The sequence below is a fragment of the Argiope bruennichi genome, chromosome 11 (genome assembly GCF_947563725.1).
Source record: "Argiope bruennichi chromosome 11, qqArgBrue1.1, whole genome shotgun sequence".
Classification (NCBI taxonomy): Eukaryota; Metazoa; Arthropoda; class Arachnida; order Araneae; family Araneidae; genus Argiope; species Argiope bruennichi.
Window position 1 is genome coordinate 60,555,094 of NC_079161.1, and position 20,357 is coordinate 60,575,450.

At 28.8% G+C, this 20,357-nt stretch overlaps 1 protein-coding gene across 2 annotated transcripts; it reads right to left on the bottom strand.

The window, feature by feature from the left end:
- Positions 1 to 5,473: 5,473 nt before the first annotated feature.
- On the bottom strand, positions 5,474 to 19,564 carry LOC129957411 (NPC intracellular cholesterol transporter 2 homolog a-like). 2 transcript variants are annotated; one of them, XM_056069718.1, is made up of 2 exons: positions 19,439 to 19,564; positions 5,474 to 6,291 (listed from the first exon to the last, which is right to left on the bottom strand). In XM_056069718.1, the coding sequence occupies exons 1-2, from the start codon at positions 19,450 to 19,452 to the stop codon at positions 5,838 to 5,840; spliced, it is 468 nt and encodes a 155-aa protein (XP_055925693.1). In that variant the 5' UTR covers positions 19,453 to 19,564; the 3' UTR covers positions 5,474 to 5,837. The 2 variants fall into 2 exon arrangements, with proteins under 2 accessions (XP_055925693.1, XP_055925694.1); XM_056069719.1 differs by lacking the exon at positions 19,439 to 19,564 and adding an exon at positions 11,797 to 12,046.
- Positions 19,565 to 20,357: the final 793 nt, after the last annotated feature.

Consider the following 20,357-nt stretch of genomic DNA (forward strand, 5'->3'; position numbering starts at 1 on the left):
TGATATTGAATTGCTTATCGGAAATTGTATAAAAGCACGGTTTATGTATATGGCTCGATGTGAATAAATGGATGACTAGTCAAGAAAACTATTTCCTGATTTTGTTCTTGCGTAGAATCTTTTATTTTTTGCAAACAGAGGCACAGGGCAAGTGCTCACGAACAGTTCATTAATTAAACAATATGCGAGAAAATTTAAGGCAGACCACGTCCGCATGTTTTTTATCGTCGCTATTCAAGTAGTTATTAAACCATTTGAGTTTAAACTCCAAATGTTCTCCTATATTAAGCTCTTAATTTGTTTTCTGGCATTTATCTTATTTCTGATCATACTTATATGAAATCTGGTTTTATTTAATTCAGTAGTTTTTCACTGCAGATATATAAAAATAGGAAAGTTATGTTATGGCTTTCCTATATTTTCATAGGTTCCATTTGTTTACTTAAATTTTTATCCATATTTAAACTATACATGATATAATACAAGGAGGTTAAAATTAAAACACCTCTACTCTTAGCTTTCTATACAGCGAACAACTCAGTGTAAAGCCTCCAAAATCGTCGAACATTCTATTCAAGACATGGGGAAATGGATTACGAGAAAAAAACAAGTTCCAGAAACACCGATACATGATGCTGTAGAACAGAAAATATGCTAAAAACACGCAAATAATCACAAAAAAGAAACATGGGCTATGGAATTTTTCTTTTCTAATTTGTATTGCCGATAAGAAAAAAAAAAAAAAAAAAGAAGAAGAAGATAAAAAAAAAAGTGAAGAAACTGGAACTGTCATTGAAACTGCAATTTCGCACTGTAAGCACAAAAATCTGCATAAACACTTGGCTTGCTGCTACTGTTCTAGGCATAAAAGAGATAAAGCTCGGAAAATGTTATTCTTATCAGCGATGGCTTTGCGCTTTGCTTGTGAAGTTGTTTTATGAAAACAAAGGCAATGCTGCAGCTGCACTTCCAGAGTCCCGTCGATTTGAGAATTTACGCAAAGCACAAGGAGGTATCAAAGCATGCTCGAAAATTTTATTGTACCCCAAATGCAACCGCGCCAATATCTTGATTCAATTACCTTTTTGCAAGATGAAGCACCTCCTCACATTCGACTCTATCTACAGCAGTTTCTTCGGCAACATTTTACTAATGATAGAGTAATTAGTCGTGCTTTTCCGGCAACCTAACCATCTTGTTCTACGCATCTTAATCCCTATGGCTGTGGGGATTCTTAAAAAATCTTGCTTTCGGAAGATGTCAGGTAACCTTGGCAGATTTGAAAGACGGCATCACTCTGCATGTGAGAAGCATTTCAAACGACCAATTAAGATCCATAATTAAACAAACCATCCACAGAAGGCAAATTTTACATCTGGAAGAAGGGATCCATATTGAGCAGTTTCCCTTGCATCCATAAGGTCCTTGTAATTGAATGTTTGATACGTTTGAATAAAATGTGTATTTTGAGTCCTTTCAACATATTTTTGTTGTACAGCGCCATCTATTGGTGTTTCTGGAGCTAATTTTTTTTCGCGTAATCCATTCCCCCATGTCTTGAATATTATGGAGATAGAGAGATATAATATAATATTGAAAATAATAAGATATATGGAGATAGAATATAATAGAGAGCTCAGAGAAGAGTGTTTTAATTTTGATTACCTTCTAGATGTCCAAACATTTATTATTCCATTTATATAAGCATGTGAAGACACACCAAAGCTGAAATAACATTACAAGTATGTATCGTAATCCGTGTTGCATATGCAGGAAGACCAGAAGAGTTATGTCACGTTTTATACTCTGCTTGATGCCCTCATCAGTCCGTACTAAAATCTGAATCAAGGAAAGAGTTACTGTGTGTATTTAGTGTTATCAATTATTCAAAAATCGGCCTACATACTAATCAAGTTTTTACTCATTCTGATCATTTCAAAATTGTCGGATATTTGTTTTACAACTTTAAGATGCTTTCTTTTTCTTAAATGAATGAAAAATCTTACTGATTCAGCGAAGAATTCAAAGAATACTTGATGCATTTGTAAATTATGTGTAATAGCCGTATCGAATTATAATTTCTTAGAATGATTTAATTTCAGTTTATATGACTAAGAAGAAATAATTCAATGCTCATATAATGCACAGGAAATTCGGTTGAGAGATTAAATGCCTGAAAAGAGTGAATAATTGGAAAATTTATGATGTTCATAAAAATGTAGTTAACTATTTGAAAATGCATATTATTAATACCATAGCATATTTGTTTCTAATACTTATCTGAATAAAATAATGAATATAAATTAATTATATTACTCTATCTTTATAATTCTGCTTATATTAGCTGAAAAGTGTGCTTAAAATATTTTGTAATATATTTTTAAAGTTATTTTTTATGTTAAGAAACTAGATGTCCTCCATAAAAAAAAAAAAAAATTTGAAACAGAGAACATAAACATACAATAAACATTCATTTTCCGAAATAAATATTTAAATTTTAATAGCAAATAGTATGTTTACTATATCAATAAACATTTATTTCAAAAAAAAGTAATTACTTTTCTTTACCAAAATATATATTTAAATTAGATTTCTGCATAAAATTCTTATGTTCTATTTACCTGACAAGCTCACAAATATCATGTAATGTATACCTTTTCCTTTACATACATGCCAAATATTTATGTAAAACTTCTTTTGCTGCTTTTTTCTCAGATTTATGGTAGCAGCTGAATTCCCTACTCCCACTAATATGGTATTAATGGTGGAATACGTAAATGTTATAATTACTAGAATGTTTTAAAATATTATGAATATAATACGGTCACCAAATAAGTGTTGTAAATGTCAGTAAATCATCCAACACGGAAGCATAAAAATGGAGTAATACTATACTGTATATTATTTGCACTATTACAATAAATGCATCTGATTTGAAGATAAGAAAAACCTAATTAATGCAGTTAATAACTTTTTAAAAAATCTTTAGATTCATTTCCGATAAAAATTATCATTCGAAGAATAAATTTTTAAAAACTTAGGACTAAAAAAAATTGCTCCAAATGACACTTTTGTTTATCTTTTGAATTACAGAAATTTATGAGCTGATTTAATTAGCAGTCTTGGCATAAAAAAGATTAACGACTGATAAACTCTCATGTTCTAATTTTGAGGGTAGTTTTCTGATACCATTTCATTCAACACTCCCGTCGAGATTTTTTTTATTATTTATTATTTTTTTTTTCGCACAGAAATTCTTGAAACTTATGAAATTAAATATGATATTTTGATATTAAATATTATATTCTTAAAAATTTTCAATAAATTTGGCAGTTAAGGTAGAAAATGGTATTAGCTTGGAGTTAATCACAATTTTAAACCATCAAATAATTATTTAAGCAATTTTTAAAAAATAATCTTTCTGCGGTGAAAGAATTTAAAATTTTGACGATTTTAAAAAAGAATTTTAAAAATTATGAAATATAAAAGAATAATATCTTAATTCCTGAATATATAAAAATTTAAAATGTTGCAATGTATATCTTCATAAATTCACCATTTATATAAATCAAATTATAATCGAATTTTAAAAAGAAAAAGTATTTTTGTTATATTGGCATTATTAAAGTGTACGACAGAACACAAAATTCACAAAAGCATGTTTCTCAAGAAAGAGTGAAAAAAAAGAAATGAGTGATTATTTTTTTTTATTTTACAAACGGAAAATAGATTAAACTAATCAAGAAAACAGCAATTTCTCGATTACATTAAAAAACTGTTTAAATATAAGCTTCTTAAATTTTTCTATAAGCTCCTGAAAAAATGTTTCGACAGAACAATTAAGCAAAACTTGAAATTAGCGATTTTCCTTGAACATATTTTATTGAAATATTTCAGGACAATCTTAATTTTTTTCTGTATGCTCAAGAAAATAAAAATAGTTTAAGAAATATCGGTAAGAACGATTTCTTACCCACCATTTTATGTATCGGAATATTTGTTTAAGTATTCTTGAAACTACAAGCCCAATACTATACTGAAAGTTTCAAATACCCATATAATAACATTGGATTATTATACCTTTTACAGGCGAATAGTTAATCTGAGAATTTTAGATTAAATGGCAAAATGTTATTACGAAATGCATATATATTTTAGGAAAACAAGATTATTATTTATAATCAGATAATATAATTTATAATTATCAATCCATTAATGGTTGAATGTTTTCTCAACTATTAGTTGACTGCAAAAGTGCAATGACATTTAAGGAAGTCTGCGCTGCAAATTTATTTTATCAGCTTAATTCTAATTTTCATCAAGGAATTGTTGCAACTATAAAGCAACGCTATGGACTTACTTAACAAATGCAATTTCTCCATTATGGAAAGCTAAGCACAATCTTATAAAACTAATGTTGGTGTAAATTGAATTATAATAAAAGTTTCCATTATGCATTAAGCAGAATATTAAATAACTAATGGATAAAAATGCTTTTGAAAGCATTTTCTTCACCTTAAATTATATTTCATAAAGTTACATTTATTGAATAATTTCATCATTAAGTTGTCACCTATAAGAAATATTTTATTTCTACGGCAGAGTGATAAATATTGTCCGTAAAAACTGAATTGAATTAAATTACGATTTTTACTGGAAATTTAGTCCAGTGCCATGCAAAATTATTATAAGCCTCTTTAATTTATAGAATATTTAAAGTTACTGTTATCAGTTCAAAAATTGCACTAAACTATAAACAGTAAATTGGTTTGCATTGTAATTATCTTACTTTTGCCAATTCCATGTTAATAAAACAAAGCATGAATTTTGTTAAATTTATTCGACAACGAATTTGCAAGTTTAACAATCAAATTCATATTGTTAAATGTTTAGTAGAATTATTACTTTAACACTAAAAATTCCGTTAGTTAAACATAATAAAATTTTAAATTTATTTTAAATTCTGTATTAAGCATGAAAAATATGAAAATAATCTTATGAGTATTTAATCGATTTTATTTACTGATGAAACATTCCAGTTGTTTCATTCGATCAACAAAAATAATTTAGCTACATTTTATATAGTTAAATATTTGTATAAACTGACATCGCTTTAAAAACTTGTAAAATACCTCATTGTTTAGTAAATTCCTTTTAAAGGATTGAATGCATAATTTCAAGGTAAACTATTCATGTTCAAAATAATCATACCAAAAGTATTTAACTTCACTTTGAAAGTAATCAGTTCTATTCGAGACTGGGATATTTGTTTTCAGCTGGTAAAAAATTAGTAATTTTATCTTTGTTGAAACCATTAACCAGCCAATTGGTCTGACAGTTGATAAATTAAGCAAATCAGAGTTAATTTTTATGGAATATACAACTTACCTTTATATGAATCTCCAATTATCAACGAATTGAAATTTTCTTCAAGTTATTATATAAAATGAAATTGCACACAACAAAACAGAAAAAAATTTGTAGATTCTTTTAATTTAAAAATAATAAATAGCTTTTTGTTTTCAGGTCACAGAACTCAATTTTTTTTTTACAGCAAAACTTCTACATTTACACATTATAAAGATTTCAATATTCTCATAAACCGAGAGAATAACTAAAACATTGATTTTTACAAACTTACACTGATGAATTCAAAAACAATTTTTAAACCCAAATTAATTAGCTCCTATCGTAAATAATTTATCATTATATGATGAAACGACATTTTTTTCATGTCTGCACATAAATCAGTTCTTGAAAATCTATGAATGAATTGCACTCATTATGAAACAAAGGAAATCCTTCCAATGATGACACTTGGAGAGAATCCGAACACATTACTGAATGTGGCAAGGAATTTCAACACAGACGAGGTCACGCCCGTTGTCATCTTGGATCTCCCACCTCACAGTGACTCCAACGGCAGGGTAGGAATTCCTGATTAGCAACTGATTGGAGTAAGTGTAACTCTGTCCATTCTTAACAGGACAAGAAATACCAGATTTGCATCCGTCAGGATTTTTCAAAGAAAATGGCAAAGGTACACCGGCGATGACTCCATGGACTACAGCCTTGGCAGAATTCGATGCACCCTTTGATGTGAAGCTGATTGTTATGCCTTTGGTGGTCCCCTTCTTTAGAATGCAAGTATCAGCACTGTCCGGGCAGTCTGTTACTTGGACACCGGTGACCTGTCCAGTTGTGGATCCACAGTCGGTGAACTTAGTTCCGCTGACTTGGACAACCAAGACAATCAGTGCAATGCAGGCAACCAAGCGATTCATTGTGATTCTGTAAAAGAAAGAAATGTGGAAAGTATCAGAAAACGTTGTAACTCTTTTATACTTGAACTCGGAAGCAATCAGACGATGTCAAAAGTAACAGCTGCCTCAGTCGAGAATGGGAAATTTGACACATGTTTGAAACATATAACTTCTCTTATCAAAAAGCGAACTTTGATCAAAAAGTCATCAATAGATAAATCTCGCCACTTTCTGTGGACTGGCCGTATTTCAGAACAAGATAAACAATTTTCGACACGTTTACGAAACGTTTCGATTAGAATAAAAACGTGCGGAAAAGAGGGCGGAAAGTAAACAGTACAGCAGCATGAGTGTGCAATTTAAATAAACATTTCGTAGATAAGCACGCTGAAAAAATTCGTTGAGATTGATAACAAAATATTAGCAGGTGTTTCGGCATTTTTAAATAGGTTTTCATTGCCATTCAAGTGTCTCGTGTAAACTAGCATATTTTGAACGATGGTTTATTGAATATATTTTCTCATCAATAGTCATATCATAAAGTAACAAATATTTTTAAATACTTTTGGCAATAGAGAAAAAATTTCAACAATCTTCAGAATTTGAATTTTTGGAAAGGTATTATGAATACAGCACAATGCTTATAAAATACTAAAAAAATTAAAATTTAACGCTATTGATAGTAGGCATTAATGAATGATTTTACCATTGTATTTATGCAAAATATCTGAAGTAGCTTTTCTGTTAATGTTTCTTTTAAAAAAATAAGGAAATTACTAAATTATTTTAAAAAAATAAAGAGCAATTAGAAAATCTTATCGAATAATTAAAAAAAAATGTTTATTTTTAAAATATTTTATGGATTTACCACATATACAGTGTATTATTATTATTATAATAAAGATAAAAACTGGAAATTTAGATTTTAGATATCTTTATGTTTTAGACCTCTAAGTACAAAAAAAAATATCTATTTGTCGTTTCGTTTAATTTGAAAACGAGTGAGCTAGGCAGATGAAAATTGGTATATGATCTTTACACAAGATTTGAAAATTTCAAAATATTAACTCATTCTATTCTGATGAAATCTCTCTGGGTGTCCAAGTACGACTGAGTGAGATAACTACAAAACGTAAAGAATTAAATAGATATGCGATAATTTAAAAGTTTAATAACTTGCATGAAATCGAATACAAATAATTTATTTTACATATTTAGTATCTGAAGATTCTTAGCAAGTTTTGAATCAAATCTGTCAAAAGATTAATCATTTATCAGGTTTGTACACTCCCATGTTTGTAAAAACCATAATTCAAAATCCCTTTATTTAATTCAGATTTAAATAAATTAAATGATCTTATTATTATAATTTTATGACAAATATGACTTCTGTCTGCTAAACACTAAACTAAAACACTATCCTAATTTAGCGCATTTTAACTTCATTCTAAAATATTCCCTTATTTCCTGATCCAATTCCACCTTTTTCCATTTCATTAATGCCGTAGAAGCTCTGTAAAATTGCTTAAGTCGCCATATTCCGAGTGAAGGTATAAAAATATATCGATCTAACGCATTCTTTTAAAATATCCCTATAATTCCCTCACCTAAATCGACACGTGTAAAGAAATCAGTATCAAAATCTCACAATATATAATCATGGAATAAATATTTCGTTAGATTTTTTTCCCCGCTCTTGTGTCGCGCTGTGAACGGACGCGTTGTGTCCGCGCATCTTATACCTAAATTATGCCTCCTTGGTTGGAATAAAACCGAAATTTAAAAATGCCAAGTGGCGTCTCTCCCTTCAGTCTCTGCTTAAAAAACTTATGTTTACATATATTTGGCTTTCTGGTTCTGGTGTAATAATTCCATGCCAGAAGAATAATCGCACAGACAAAGACTAAAGACCGCTCGCTAACAGTAATCATCGCTTGTCAATGACATGCGGTTAATGCACAAGTGCTTGAGATTCTGAAAATAAGAATCCGAGTCCCAAGGTAGTATTCAAAGTTCATAATTTTATGCGGGGAAAGGGAATAGCACCTTTATTTGAAAATATGCGAGAAAGTCAAGGAGGCAACAGACCTACTTGTTTCTTACATTATTCTTATATTTATTAATAAGTTTTTAAAAAATGGAACAGACTATAATTGATGCAAACAAAAATAATTGAAACCTATTTCTAGTCTGAACCATCAAAATTAAAAATTCCAAGATATATTGTGCATGTGACTACATTTTACGAGTTCATTTCAATTTTTTTACAGGAATTTTTCTATAAATAAGCAATACAGATTTTATTGTTATTGTATACAATACGTCAGAGTGGTATTTATGCAGAATTGATGTACTTGCAATAAAGGAATCATTCAAAAGCTGTGCTCTAGAAGTTAGAAATCCCAAATACAAAGTGATCAGGAGAGAATGGATATTATTCTTTATTGTAAGCACTTTTAAAGAATATTATTTCACTGCTTTAGATTCAATGGATTATTATCGTATCTTAGTTTCATAGAAAATCAAAACCAACTATAAACATTTTTTCTCCATTCAAATTTTCTATATAAATATTCCATTCTACTATTTCCCGTCATTTATATTAAACAGATTTTTAACAGATGTAAATTGTCTATTCTTCTTATTTTTTCCAAATTTTCAAAGTGAAAATTATTATTAGGACAACAAAAGGTAAATCAGCTTCCCAAAGTATTTAAAAATGCCTCCCGAAAAAAAAAAAACTTTAAATATACTTAAGAAATCTTAAAGAATTAATTTAAATTTCAAAAAGACTTGACAGCACTGCATTTAGTTTAGTTATATTAACGTCCTGTGTTAAAGCAACTAAGGCTATTTTGGACGGACTTCGTAATTTTGAACTGCGATCAGATGACGAGGACGTAAGCTGGCACCCCCCTCTCCACACTACACCAGGGGCAGGACGTTTAGTTCGGAAGTCTAACGTGCACAAGACCAGCTTACACAACGGTTCTTCAGTGGAATAGAGTCTTGAACCTGAAATCCTCCGGTTCCGAAGCCGAGATTTTGCCATCAGGCCACCGCGGCTCACTTGACAGCACTGAAACGCTAATTCTTTAAACTGATGGAACAATCTATTTCAAATATACTCAAAATTACTAAGGGACACATAAAAAGTACGATCAACAAAAGATGTGATAAAAATTAAGAAACGTATTCTTTTAAAACGTCTATTAATTCAAGAATTTCTTACTTTGCACCAAATTTACGAGTTCTAGGTCCAAATCAGTTCTGTAGAGTATTCAACTTTGATTTTGAAAACTTTGAGACATCATTCATGGTTTATCATGCAATTTACATGTAATATGGGGCTAGACAATCCTATGTTCGTGCGCAAAAGTTAAAATATTTTAGGACTTCTTCTTGCCAAATGTAATCCTGTCAATTTTTATACTGCAACCCAAAATCCATATATCATTATTTTGTATCCATTAAAGATGGCGAATTTTTGATTTGCTTTTGAACGGTTGGTAGGATTTTATCAAGCTTGGCGAAAACAAATCTCTAATCTGAAATCTTACCTTAAAATGTCAATCTGTAAACATTATTGAGTTAACATTTTTAAGACTTTCCTGATCATGTATGGAGCCAAATTCCGATTGCAAATGCAAATATTACTTGGCTTCATTAATGCATCAAACAGCAAATCATAATTTGGCGTACTTTTTTTTTTTTTTGAAAAAATGATTTAAAATATTTTTTTAAAGGATAAAAATAATGTTTTGATCCCTAAGAATTATACACTAGGATGTTGAAATCTAATTTCATATTCCTTTACGTTGCCAAGGATATTAATAATTTCAAGTCTTCAAAGTCAAAAATCAAGATGGCTTAAAATATAAAACAGTTTAAGTTAAAAATTAACTAGTTCGTGTTTTTTTTTTTTTATATAACAGTGACGAACTTTATCGATAAGGATTGCTTAATTTATGTATTAAGACTGTTTTTTAGCATTTATGGGTCACTATCGTCCACTCTCCTTCGGGTCATGAAATAAATTTCTGAGAACCGGCGATGTCGGCCTATGCTATTCTGTCGGTCTATGTTGAGGCATTAAAGAATATTAGAATATGCGATGACTTCAACATATGAAAGGCAGAGTTTTTAACAGAAACATATCACGGCTTTTCTAATAGCGGGAGCGGGAAAACTGTAGCTTCACTAGCGCTTTAAGGATTCTGAGGATAATAGAACAAATAATAGAAACAATATAATAGGATAATAGAAACAAAATCAAAAAGACTAAAAAAAATCATCCGTTTTAAAACAGAGGTTTTTTTGTATAAGAAATTTGAAAGAAGCAATATATTTACTTGCTTCAACAAATCTACTAATTGGATGCAAAACGAGTAAGAAATTTCTATTTATACATGGCGATTCTTTTCAGTAATGTAAAGATTGTTCTATTGCTGTAATTTATAATTCCACTAACTACGCTTCGAATTCTCCGACATAATATTTTTGATATTTCTGATCATTGTAGTTTACCAAACATCCATTCTTGAGCAATCATTGAAATCCACGAAAAGATCAATAGTAAAGAATTCCGTCAGAATGACAGAACTTTATACTGAAATAATAAACTGTGAAGCAGAGAGAAATGATTTCAAAAGCTCAAACAGACGCTTTGAATTTTCATTTTTAATAAAATTCCAAAGCAAACTATTTTATTTAAAATAAATTCTTTAAGAATTCAACAGAATAACTTTTTTTTTGTAGTTCAGGTTAAAAGTAACATTAGTATGATTTTACCGGCATTCAAAATAATTTTAATTATCAAAAATTAAATATGCTAAATATACATTTTAATTTTTACTTGACATTTATAAATTTATTATTTTTAATGAAGTTTTCTTACAAAATTTGCGTACATATACATAGCAACAAAGGGCATTTTTAATAAGCAAATCAAAGTTTATTTTAGAGTTGCTAGAAACACTACTCCGCATACTTGTTCGGATAACTATATTGGCAATAAATTCAAAGATTACACCAAACTAGATTTCAACAAACCAAAATTTAAATTGAACTGATAATTAATCAACAACTGTATAATAATAAAACCGAAATTATAACAATATCACTATGTAGTTATTTCTATAGTCCTACACTAAAGTGAATATTTGCTAATACCCTTTTGTTTTCTATATAAAGCAAACTGCAATAATCCATTTTTGTTTTCATTCATTAAAACTCAAAACTTTAAAATTTCGACTTTAATATTTTATAGTTATGAAAATTTATATTTTAATTTATGCATCCTAATAGAGTAATTTTTTTAAATTTGTAATTGCATATGGCTTCATTATTTCGCCAAATGTTAGCAAAATTTTCGCACTGAAAAATAGTGTTTTAAATTGCGACTATTAATATATATATATATTTTCCTAGAAAAGCAACTTCTTATTCCCTTGAACATTAATCATTGAAGTTTACAATCAAATACAGGCCATCGAACCGCAGGAAACACAACTGTTGCAAAAGTCATACATACCACTTGTTGATAAAATCCTATTTCCTCGATGAAAACTTTGCTGATAATGAGTTTAAAAACGGCACTCGTTCTAACAGCAAACAAAATAAATTTTAATGAGTGACGTTTCCGGCGTGTTGACCAAGTATCAAAATATTTGCTCGCAGTTTATCCGGTGCCTGCAGAAGAAATGATTTGAACTGTTTCCTAATATAAAACTAGAATAACTGTTCTAGAGTCAATCAACCGATGCCAGCATGATGCTGCAACCTCAAAAACAAATCCTATCATCGTTAGAAAAAGAAAGCGAATGGGGAAGAATGTGTTAACATTTTTTTATTATTTGAAATAAGACTTCCTGTTATTCAAATGATTCATGCAACAGTGAATTGAGTGACGTAACCTCGAAGCAGATGCTTGTCAAAGAAATGATGACTGAACAAAAAGTTTTATTTTTATTTATTTATTATTTTTTTTTACACGATTCATATCTAACGTAGTTACAGATTGAATTGAAATGCATAGACTAGAATACTAAAAGAAAAATTAACGCTTAAAAGCTTTTTTTTTCTCTCTTAGAATCTGAAACAAGCAAAAACTGAAGTAATTTTTTTTTAAATTTTTGACAGTTTAAATTTCACATCATTCGTTTTCATACGTGGAATTGATTTAGTTACAAATATTACTGTTATTTTAGAGGTTTTTACATCAGCTAACTTTAAAAAAAAATTTAAATACAGTAATGTTTAACAAACTAAATATAGACTCAAATTTAAAGGTTACTATTTAAAATTCTTACTGGATTTGAAAGAAATTTCGGTATATAGCTATGATAAGAATTTGAACACATTTGGAAATATTATTGTAAATGTCAATTTTCTTAATTTTTGTTTTATTTAATATATTTATTTATGTATTTGTTATTTTAATTAAACCTTTTAATCTCCGGAAATTGTACAAGGAAAATAATAAAAATTTCGAATTGATTCTAAAGATTTTTTAATAACATTAATTGAATCAGGTTTCTTACAGTTGACTTTGTCTTAATACAAATGAATAATTCTAATACTTCTCAAAAACATTTTTAATTAAATCGGACATTGAAAATTTCAGAAAAATTTGGAAATCATTTTAGCTTTATTTTGAAGCATTTGTTTTGAAAAACCACTGCCATGTTCTTCCTTAAATTTTCTTGTATTTTCTCTAATAGAGGCGTCATTCTCCACCCCAGTCCTATAAAAACTGCAGACCTTGGGAAAGGTGAAAGTAGTGAAGATGAGTGTTCAAATTCTTATTTCTACGCTTAACAGTCATATGGTACGTAATACAGTAAAGAAAACCAGTACTCGCGTTCTAAATGCTTACCATTTGTGAGCAATTATTACAAAACCACAATTTTTGGCGCCAAACTAATGTTTTTGCAATTTTTTGGTGAGGGAGGAGAACTGCTCACTGAAACGCGGTTAGTATTCAAGTATCAGAAAATTGTTTATGTATTTTGGGCCCATTTTGGAACCAAAAATTTATTATAGATCTTAATTATTTGAACTGAATGAAAAAAAATGATATAAATCTGTAATTATAATCAAAAGGTCACACAAAGTTTATTTTAGTCATTGCTTTTGGAGGCATTACATTCACATGCAGGATCGATCGCAGAAAGTCATTTTCTTGACGGATTTTATTCTAAATTTGAAGCATCTACATTATAGATATAAACTTGCTTACCAATTTTGTTTCCTATTTGATTGATTACGTTTAATAGTTATTGTATTCATTTGTATTCTGAGAGCCGAACAGACAAGCGCCCTCTCAATGAATTTCACTAAAAATGTACACATTTGATATAAAGATAAATATATAAAATTTTATCCTTCTAGCTCAAATCGTTTCGGAGTTACCGTTTTAACAGACAGAGAGAGTGACATATATATTACTCCAAAAAAGTGTTTTTCTGATGCAGGAAATTCATAAAAATACCGAATATGAATTTTATGACAATTACTACAATTCATTTTCTTTGTTTATTCGTACACAAGAAAATAAAATAAAAAATTACTATGACAAAAATGAAACCGATTCATAAAAAATTGGCAACTATTTGCTTTGAAAGCAAATTAAGAAAAATATCGTCTGAATTGATTTTAACGAATTTATCGCAGATAAATGAAAATAAATAATTTAAAACGAATTTTTAAAAATCATTCATTGACAATCGTAATTCTCATTGATGAATTTTCTGAAAGAGAATAAATTATTAATATTAAAGATTCCGATGCATTCTGAAGTTTGATTCTTTCTCATTTACCAGTACTTCTATTAATAACTACTACAAGTACCTGTAAATGGGAATAATTCTTATGTATTTGGAATGTTAATTCATTGATTTATTACGTTACTGACGCAAAAGCCACATTTGTTTAAGGGAATTAGGAATGTTTGCCAGCAAATATTTTCCCGGAGAGACAAGTAATTGCAGCACATTTTAACAATAAATTAGATTTACTAGTTCGAAACAACTTTAGCATAAAAGAACAGAGAACTTACTTACAAATTGTAACATAGAATTTATATCTTTAAAGTGTGTGACAATGTTAGGAAGGATTTTTTTTTTGAAAAAAACTTATAAAGGACTTATATTTTAGAATTTTTGTGCGATAGATTAAACACAAAAAAAAATCTATTGAAGCAAAAATATTATAGTTAGAAACAAAAATGTTACTAAAAATTGAAAAAAGGAGATACTATGGTTAAAATGAGGTATAAAGCAAATACCTTTGGAGTATAGAAGTTTATATGTATATATATTCTAAAGTAACTGCATTAAATCAACTGTAAAATCTTTCAACAGATTGTTTATTCTGTAATTCAGAACCCGTAGAACATATAGAAAAAATTTGCAATGAAGTTTACTTATAATTGATTGAGTTAAGATTTAAATTTAGAATCAAGCTGTGGGGAAATATTTGAAAATGACTCATTACGATGCTACTCTTTCCTGTAATGAATAAAAATTTTTTAGTACAATGTAAATATATTGCAATATATTGTAAGGCTTCTAAAAGGTTATGCATTATATGTTTATCAAATTTCTCAATTCAAAAATATTTCACTGAGAAAAACATTAAGACCGAAAAATACCGAAAATATTGAAAATTTTGAATTTTTGATAAAATGGGTTCTACGTAATTTTGAAATTCATACAAAAATATCTTATAAAGAACACTACTTTTTTGAAGTATATTTTTTAAAAATATTACATTAATTTTAAAAAATACTCTGCGCTTATTTTACTAAAATATATTCTATTGCCAAATTAAAACTCAAATCGTTTTCATTCTTGTTAAAATATTTCATCATAATTTTTTTTTTCTCATTGTTGATAATCATCATAAGACGATTCGTTTTATTTCCTCATGTTCTGCAGATTTAAGTATTAGCAGTCAATAATCCTGTCAACTAAACTGGTAGCCATTGGCGGCTAGTTATAAATATTTAATATTTTTAATTGTAGGTTATTTCATTGAATTATATATTTTAATTTAAGAGAAATACAAAATTAAACCTTATTCTTTATTAGAAAATTCTGCTTTCAATCAATCCTTAAATACTGTATACAACGAAAATTTACAAATCTTTAATTACTTCGCTAGTTTACATATGTAATATTTCTTACTCGAAAACACAACCGGCATCTTTTTCCCAAAATTCAATTCCACCTTTATGCAAAACACAACATGCAAACTAATTATCTCTTAATTTCTATGCAAATGCATCCGCCATCATACAGAAAATAAAAATGAATACCTAAAAAGAAAGATATAAAAATAGGGTAGTTTTGATATATGACTGCTTTTACTAGAGCCCCAAATACTTCAAAACCACAACAGACAACTCCGCCTTTATATCTCCCAAAACTAGCGTGCGAAAACCAAATAACTTTTAATTCACTGGTTCGTTCTACATCTTTTTTAAAAATAAGGAAAACTGTTACTCTCTCATTCTCTGTCTGCAGTAGACAGAACCACCACATATTCTAAAAGATCCCTCAGCTGCAAATACTGCCCAGTAGCACGTAACAGTACCATTTACTTCCCCAGACTTTATATCCTGGGCCATAACTTACTTCTCTGGAGCCTAAAACAAAGGAAAAGTTTCAGGGAAAAGATAAAATTTCGTTGGGCTCCCTGATTCACAGGGCAGCTCTAGCTACTTGCTTCGATATAGCTCTGGTTCTACCTTGGAGTATGTCCGCGAGCTTGCACCAGCTGCATGGAATGGCCGGCAGTCGGAGTTAGTGGGCAGGAAAAGGAGGAATTGCAAGTTTTGGTGCGGGGTGTATGACAGCTGGTGAGGCAATTTAAAGCCAGCTTCGGACACCTCACCCACCCTAGGGTGTAGCAAAGAGTATTGTTGCTGGCTTGCCCAATGCATCGGATGGTTGAAGGAGGGGGGAAATGTCATGTAAAAGATAGGCGCTTATTTTGAAAGTGTTTTACATGACCGAGCGGGTTGCGGGAAAAAATTAATGGCCTGTTTTAATGGTCTATTGTAGATGAATGGGAGAAAGGTTAGAGGGGCTATTTAGGGAAGGGATATCAAAAGGGGGGGGGGTATGAAGGATTCCCTGGATGTATTCAGAAGGCGAAAAGAGCTGAGAGATCGAATAAATTTAGAATTAAGTGTCGGAAATTGATTTATACTTGTTTTATAAATTCGGAAATAAGATGGATTCGTTTCATACTTATATTATCAAATTTTTAGAAAGTAAATTTGTGCAGAGTAGCAGAAGAATGAAAAAAAAAAAAAAAAAAAAAAAAAATTAAATGTTTGAAGATGGAATAGAAATTTGACAAAATAAACTTGTAACATAACATAAAAACTCACATCAAACGCTTTTCATGTAATCAAAAAAGAATATATTCCAACTAAATTTGGCATTTTCAAAAACAGTTACAATTGCTTTGAATGATTACCAATTTGTTAAAAGTTACTGAAGCAGGGAATTATCTTTTAAAAATGTATGCCATTTTTTTATACAGAGGGAGTATGCATGTGGGAAATTATGAAAAGGAAACATTGCTATATTCCGTACATGCCAATTGTTAATTTTAGAAGCGGGCATTTCATAATGTTAAAAATTAATTCCATTTTAATCATGAAAAAAAAAAAATCTATAAAATACTTTTTGAAAAAAAAGAAAGAAAGAAAGAAGCATCAATTGATTTGTAGCGATAGAATTACTTGTAATATTAGTTTACACTTTGAACACAATGGTCCATTTATTAGATTTCCGAGTATAAAAATATTTATTTTATTAATCGAGAACAAATTTGTCAGTTACATGTCACTATTTTATGTACCAAATTAAGCAAAACTGAGTCCAAAATTGAAATTTTGAACGATTGTTTCTAATTGTAACCTTATGTTCTATTAATAAAACAAAATTTGCCTAAAAAATATTTTCAAAACTCCATATTGTGTTTGAAAAAGTCGGTATTAAATTCACCAATAGATATTGTCAAAATTATAAAAATAATGTAACAAAAAAAATCAAGAAATTTTGAAGAAAAACAAATTAATTTCCGTTTGTTTGTTTTAGAACCTAATACAATTCCACACCTTCTGATAGAATCGAACAAAAAGTGGCACATGTTTCTTACCATCTAAAAAGATTCAATATGCTATTAAAAAATTCTACAGGGTCTAAAATGGAACAAAATGAGGAATAGAATGATTTTACATTTTTCTTCTATAATACTCATGCATATTTCACGCAAAAATTTATTCGCCAACTGAATTTTTTTTAAAGTAGTCCAACAACATAAAGTTTATTTCTGTCCGACTGTATCTTTAATATTAAATCTTTTCAAAATTATTATTATGATAAAATATAAGAATTCAAAAACTGTACGGCATAAAATTAATGTATGTTGCTTTTTTGTAAACATATACAGAATAAATAAAAGTAAGCAGAGCCTCACGTACACTGACTTACTTTGTAAACAGTGAAAGTATAAAATTTGATGAAAAAAAAAAAGGATTAGTTCAAAATGTTCGGATAGAATTCTGTGCAAAATCACGTTTAGATAGCAGCTGAACCTTAGCATCGTAGCATCTACTATTGTTTATGCATAAAATTGAACTGCATAAAATGAAAATAACAGACGATAAAAATGAGTCGACGAAAAATGTATATGTAATGTATAAATTCAACTGAATTTTAATACCGTTTTATGCACTGTTTATACGTTTCTTATTTATACATCATTTCTTCACATTGACAACCGTTGCAATAATAAAAGCACTACGTTTATTAGATGCAAACGATCGGTTATGCATTTCCTTTTTCTGTATACTATATTATTAAAGACAGAATTTATCTCGTGACGCTGACGACATAAGACTGTAATAATTCATAATAGCTGAATAAATAGAGGATATAATATTCTTTTTGATTTAAATGCTGAATTTGAAGATGTTAATTTTTCTTAACCCGGAACTGGAGACATGAATTTCCGCACGTGGCCAGATGCATGGAATCAAAATCATTCCATTGTTTGTTTGTTTTTTATCTTTCGTTTTTTGTAAACAGCACTGAAATTTATTTTGGAAACACAATACATTCTGGAAATCATGTAGTTACCAAAAATAAAAATAATAAAAAAAATATTTAAAATGTTAAATGTTGTAATATCAAATGTTGGAAATATGTTATAAAAAAAACCGAAGCAATCTTTTAATGAGTATTTACTTCGGGTAGATATTACATAATTACATTAATATAAATGACTGGAAGAATTTAACAAACAAAAACGAAGAATACAATATTTTAAAATATTTTTGTATTATTCAAATGAAAAGCAGTTTCAGAGATATGGAGTCAATGACTCGATAAATAATAACAAAAACTTTGAGAAAGAATAACTCGGTTATACGCATGTGCTCATACTTAAGACTTTTACCAACATGCTGCTTAAAGAACAATCTGAATGTATGAGGAGATGATTGTATTCAAGGACAAAATACCACATGATAATCAGAGCTAACGAACAACGCGGAGTCATTTTGACACCCATCCCCAGTTCCGGATTAAACACGAAATGGACATAATCGAAAAACTGACAGTTTATTTATTAAAACAATAGTTAAAAAGAGTATGTTTATCAAAAAATTAGTTTTAAAAAAAACATTATGCTCACAGACAATCAATCAATGCCAGACAACAATGGACGTTTTTTTTTTTTTTTTTTTTTTTTTTTTTTAAGATTTAACATCTGCCTGTATGCGTATAAATTGATAAAATAAATATAAAATTCGCATCTAAACAATAATAGTATAAATTTTCTCACTTATACAAGTTAATGGCTAAAAAATTATTTCCATACAATATTGATATGGCTATACCTTTTTACACTCAATATATTTCAATGAATTTAAATCAGCAACATTAAAGTAATAAGTTATTTATAAAAATTCCTCTTATATGTCTATTCATTCGTTCATTACACTTTGTTTCGCGTCGGTTTCTTGAAAACCAAACACTGCTTTATTAGGGAAAGAAAATCAATTTTTTTTTATCATTGAAAGGTAAACAATGAAAATCATTACAAAGGAAATTAAAAATAAACATAAAACTAGATTATGTAAACTCTAAAAATACCTTATTTCTTGCATAAAGTCTTCTGGTAAAAATCTTGGTGTTCTTTCAAATGCTGAAAAACTTGTTTTGATACATTCGAAACAAACACATCCACGCGCTTGAAGGAGGAAGGAGACAGGGGGGAGGGGAGGTGAAGGATAAAGAAAACGCCCTAAGCACTTCCAGTGCCAAAACAAGCATATAAGGTTTCTTCGAAAAACAGCATGTGCCACATTTTTATTCTTTTCTAGAATATTTCTTTATTCGAATAAAGGAAACGCTTTTATAGATAAAAATCTTTATGTTTCCAATTCTGTGATTTATTTTAAAGATGTGAGAGGATAAAGTTTTATCAGAATTCATGAAGTTTAATGTGCAAAAAACATTGTTCAGTCCAAATGAGGTCAAATTGCTAATTTCTAAGAATAGAAATAAGAAATAAGGATTTTTTCAATTGAAAATATATACCTTACTGGCATAAATATATATTTATCTTTCTTTCATTCAATACATATAAAGCTAAAAATACCGGATTTTATGATTTTATAGAATTTTTTGAAACTATTAAGCATATTTAATAAATCATTTTTGAGATATAAAATTTTAAACAAAGGATTCCTGCAAACAAGCATTTTATGCAATTATTTTACTCTTTATTATTATTTTAGATCAAAGAACGAAGTAAAAAAAAACAGTCCATTAAATGGATGATTTTTTATTGCAATTATCAAAATGATTTGAAGCTGCCTAAATAGTGATACCTTAAGTTTCATAATGCGATTAATTTTGGGCGTATGAGTGATTTTTTTTTTTTTTTTTTTTTTAGTTAAAAGTTTGTCAAAAATGATTCAACTTAAATAAATGAAAGAGAAAAAAAAAATCGATTTTTTTTTTTAAGTAAAAGTTTTGATTCAAACAACATAAAATTTACTACTTTATG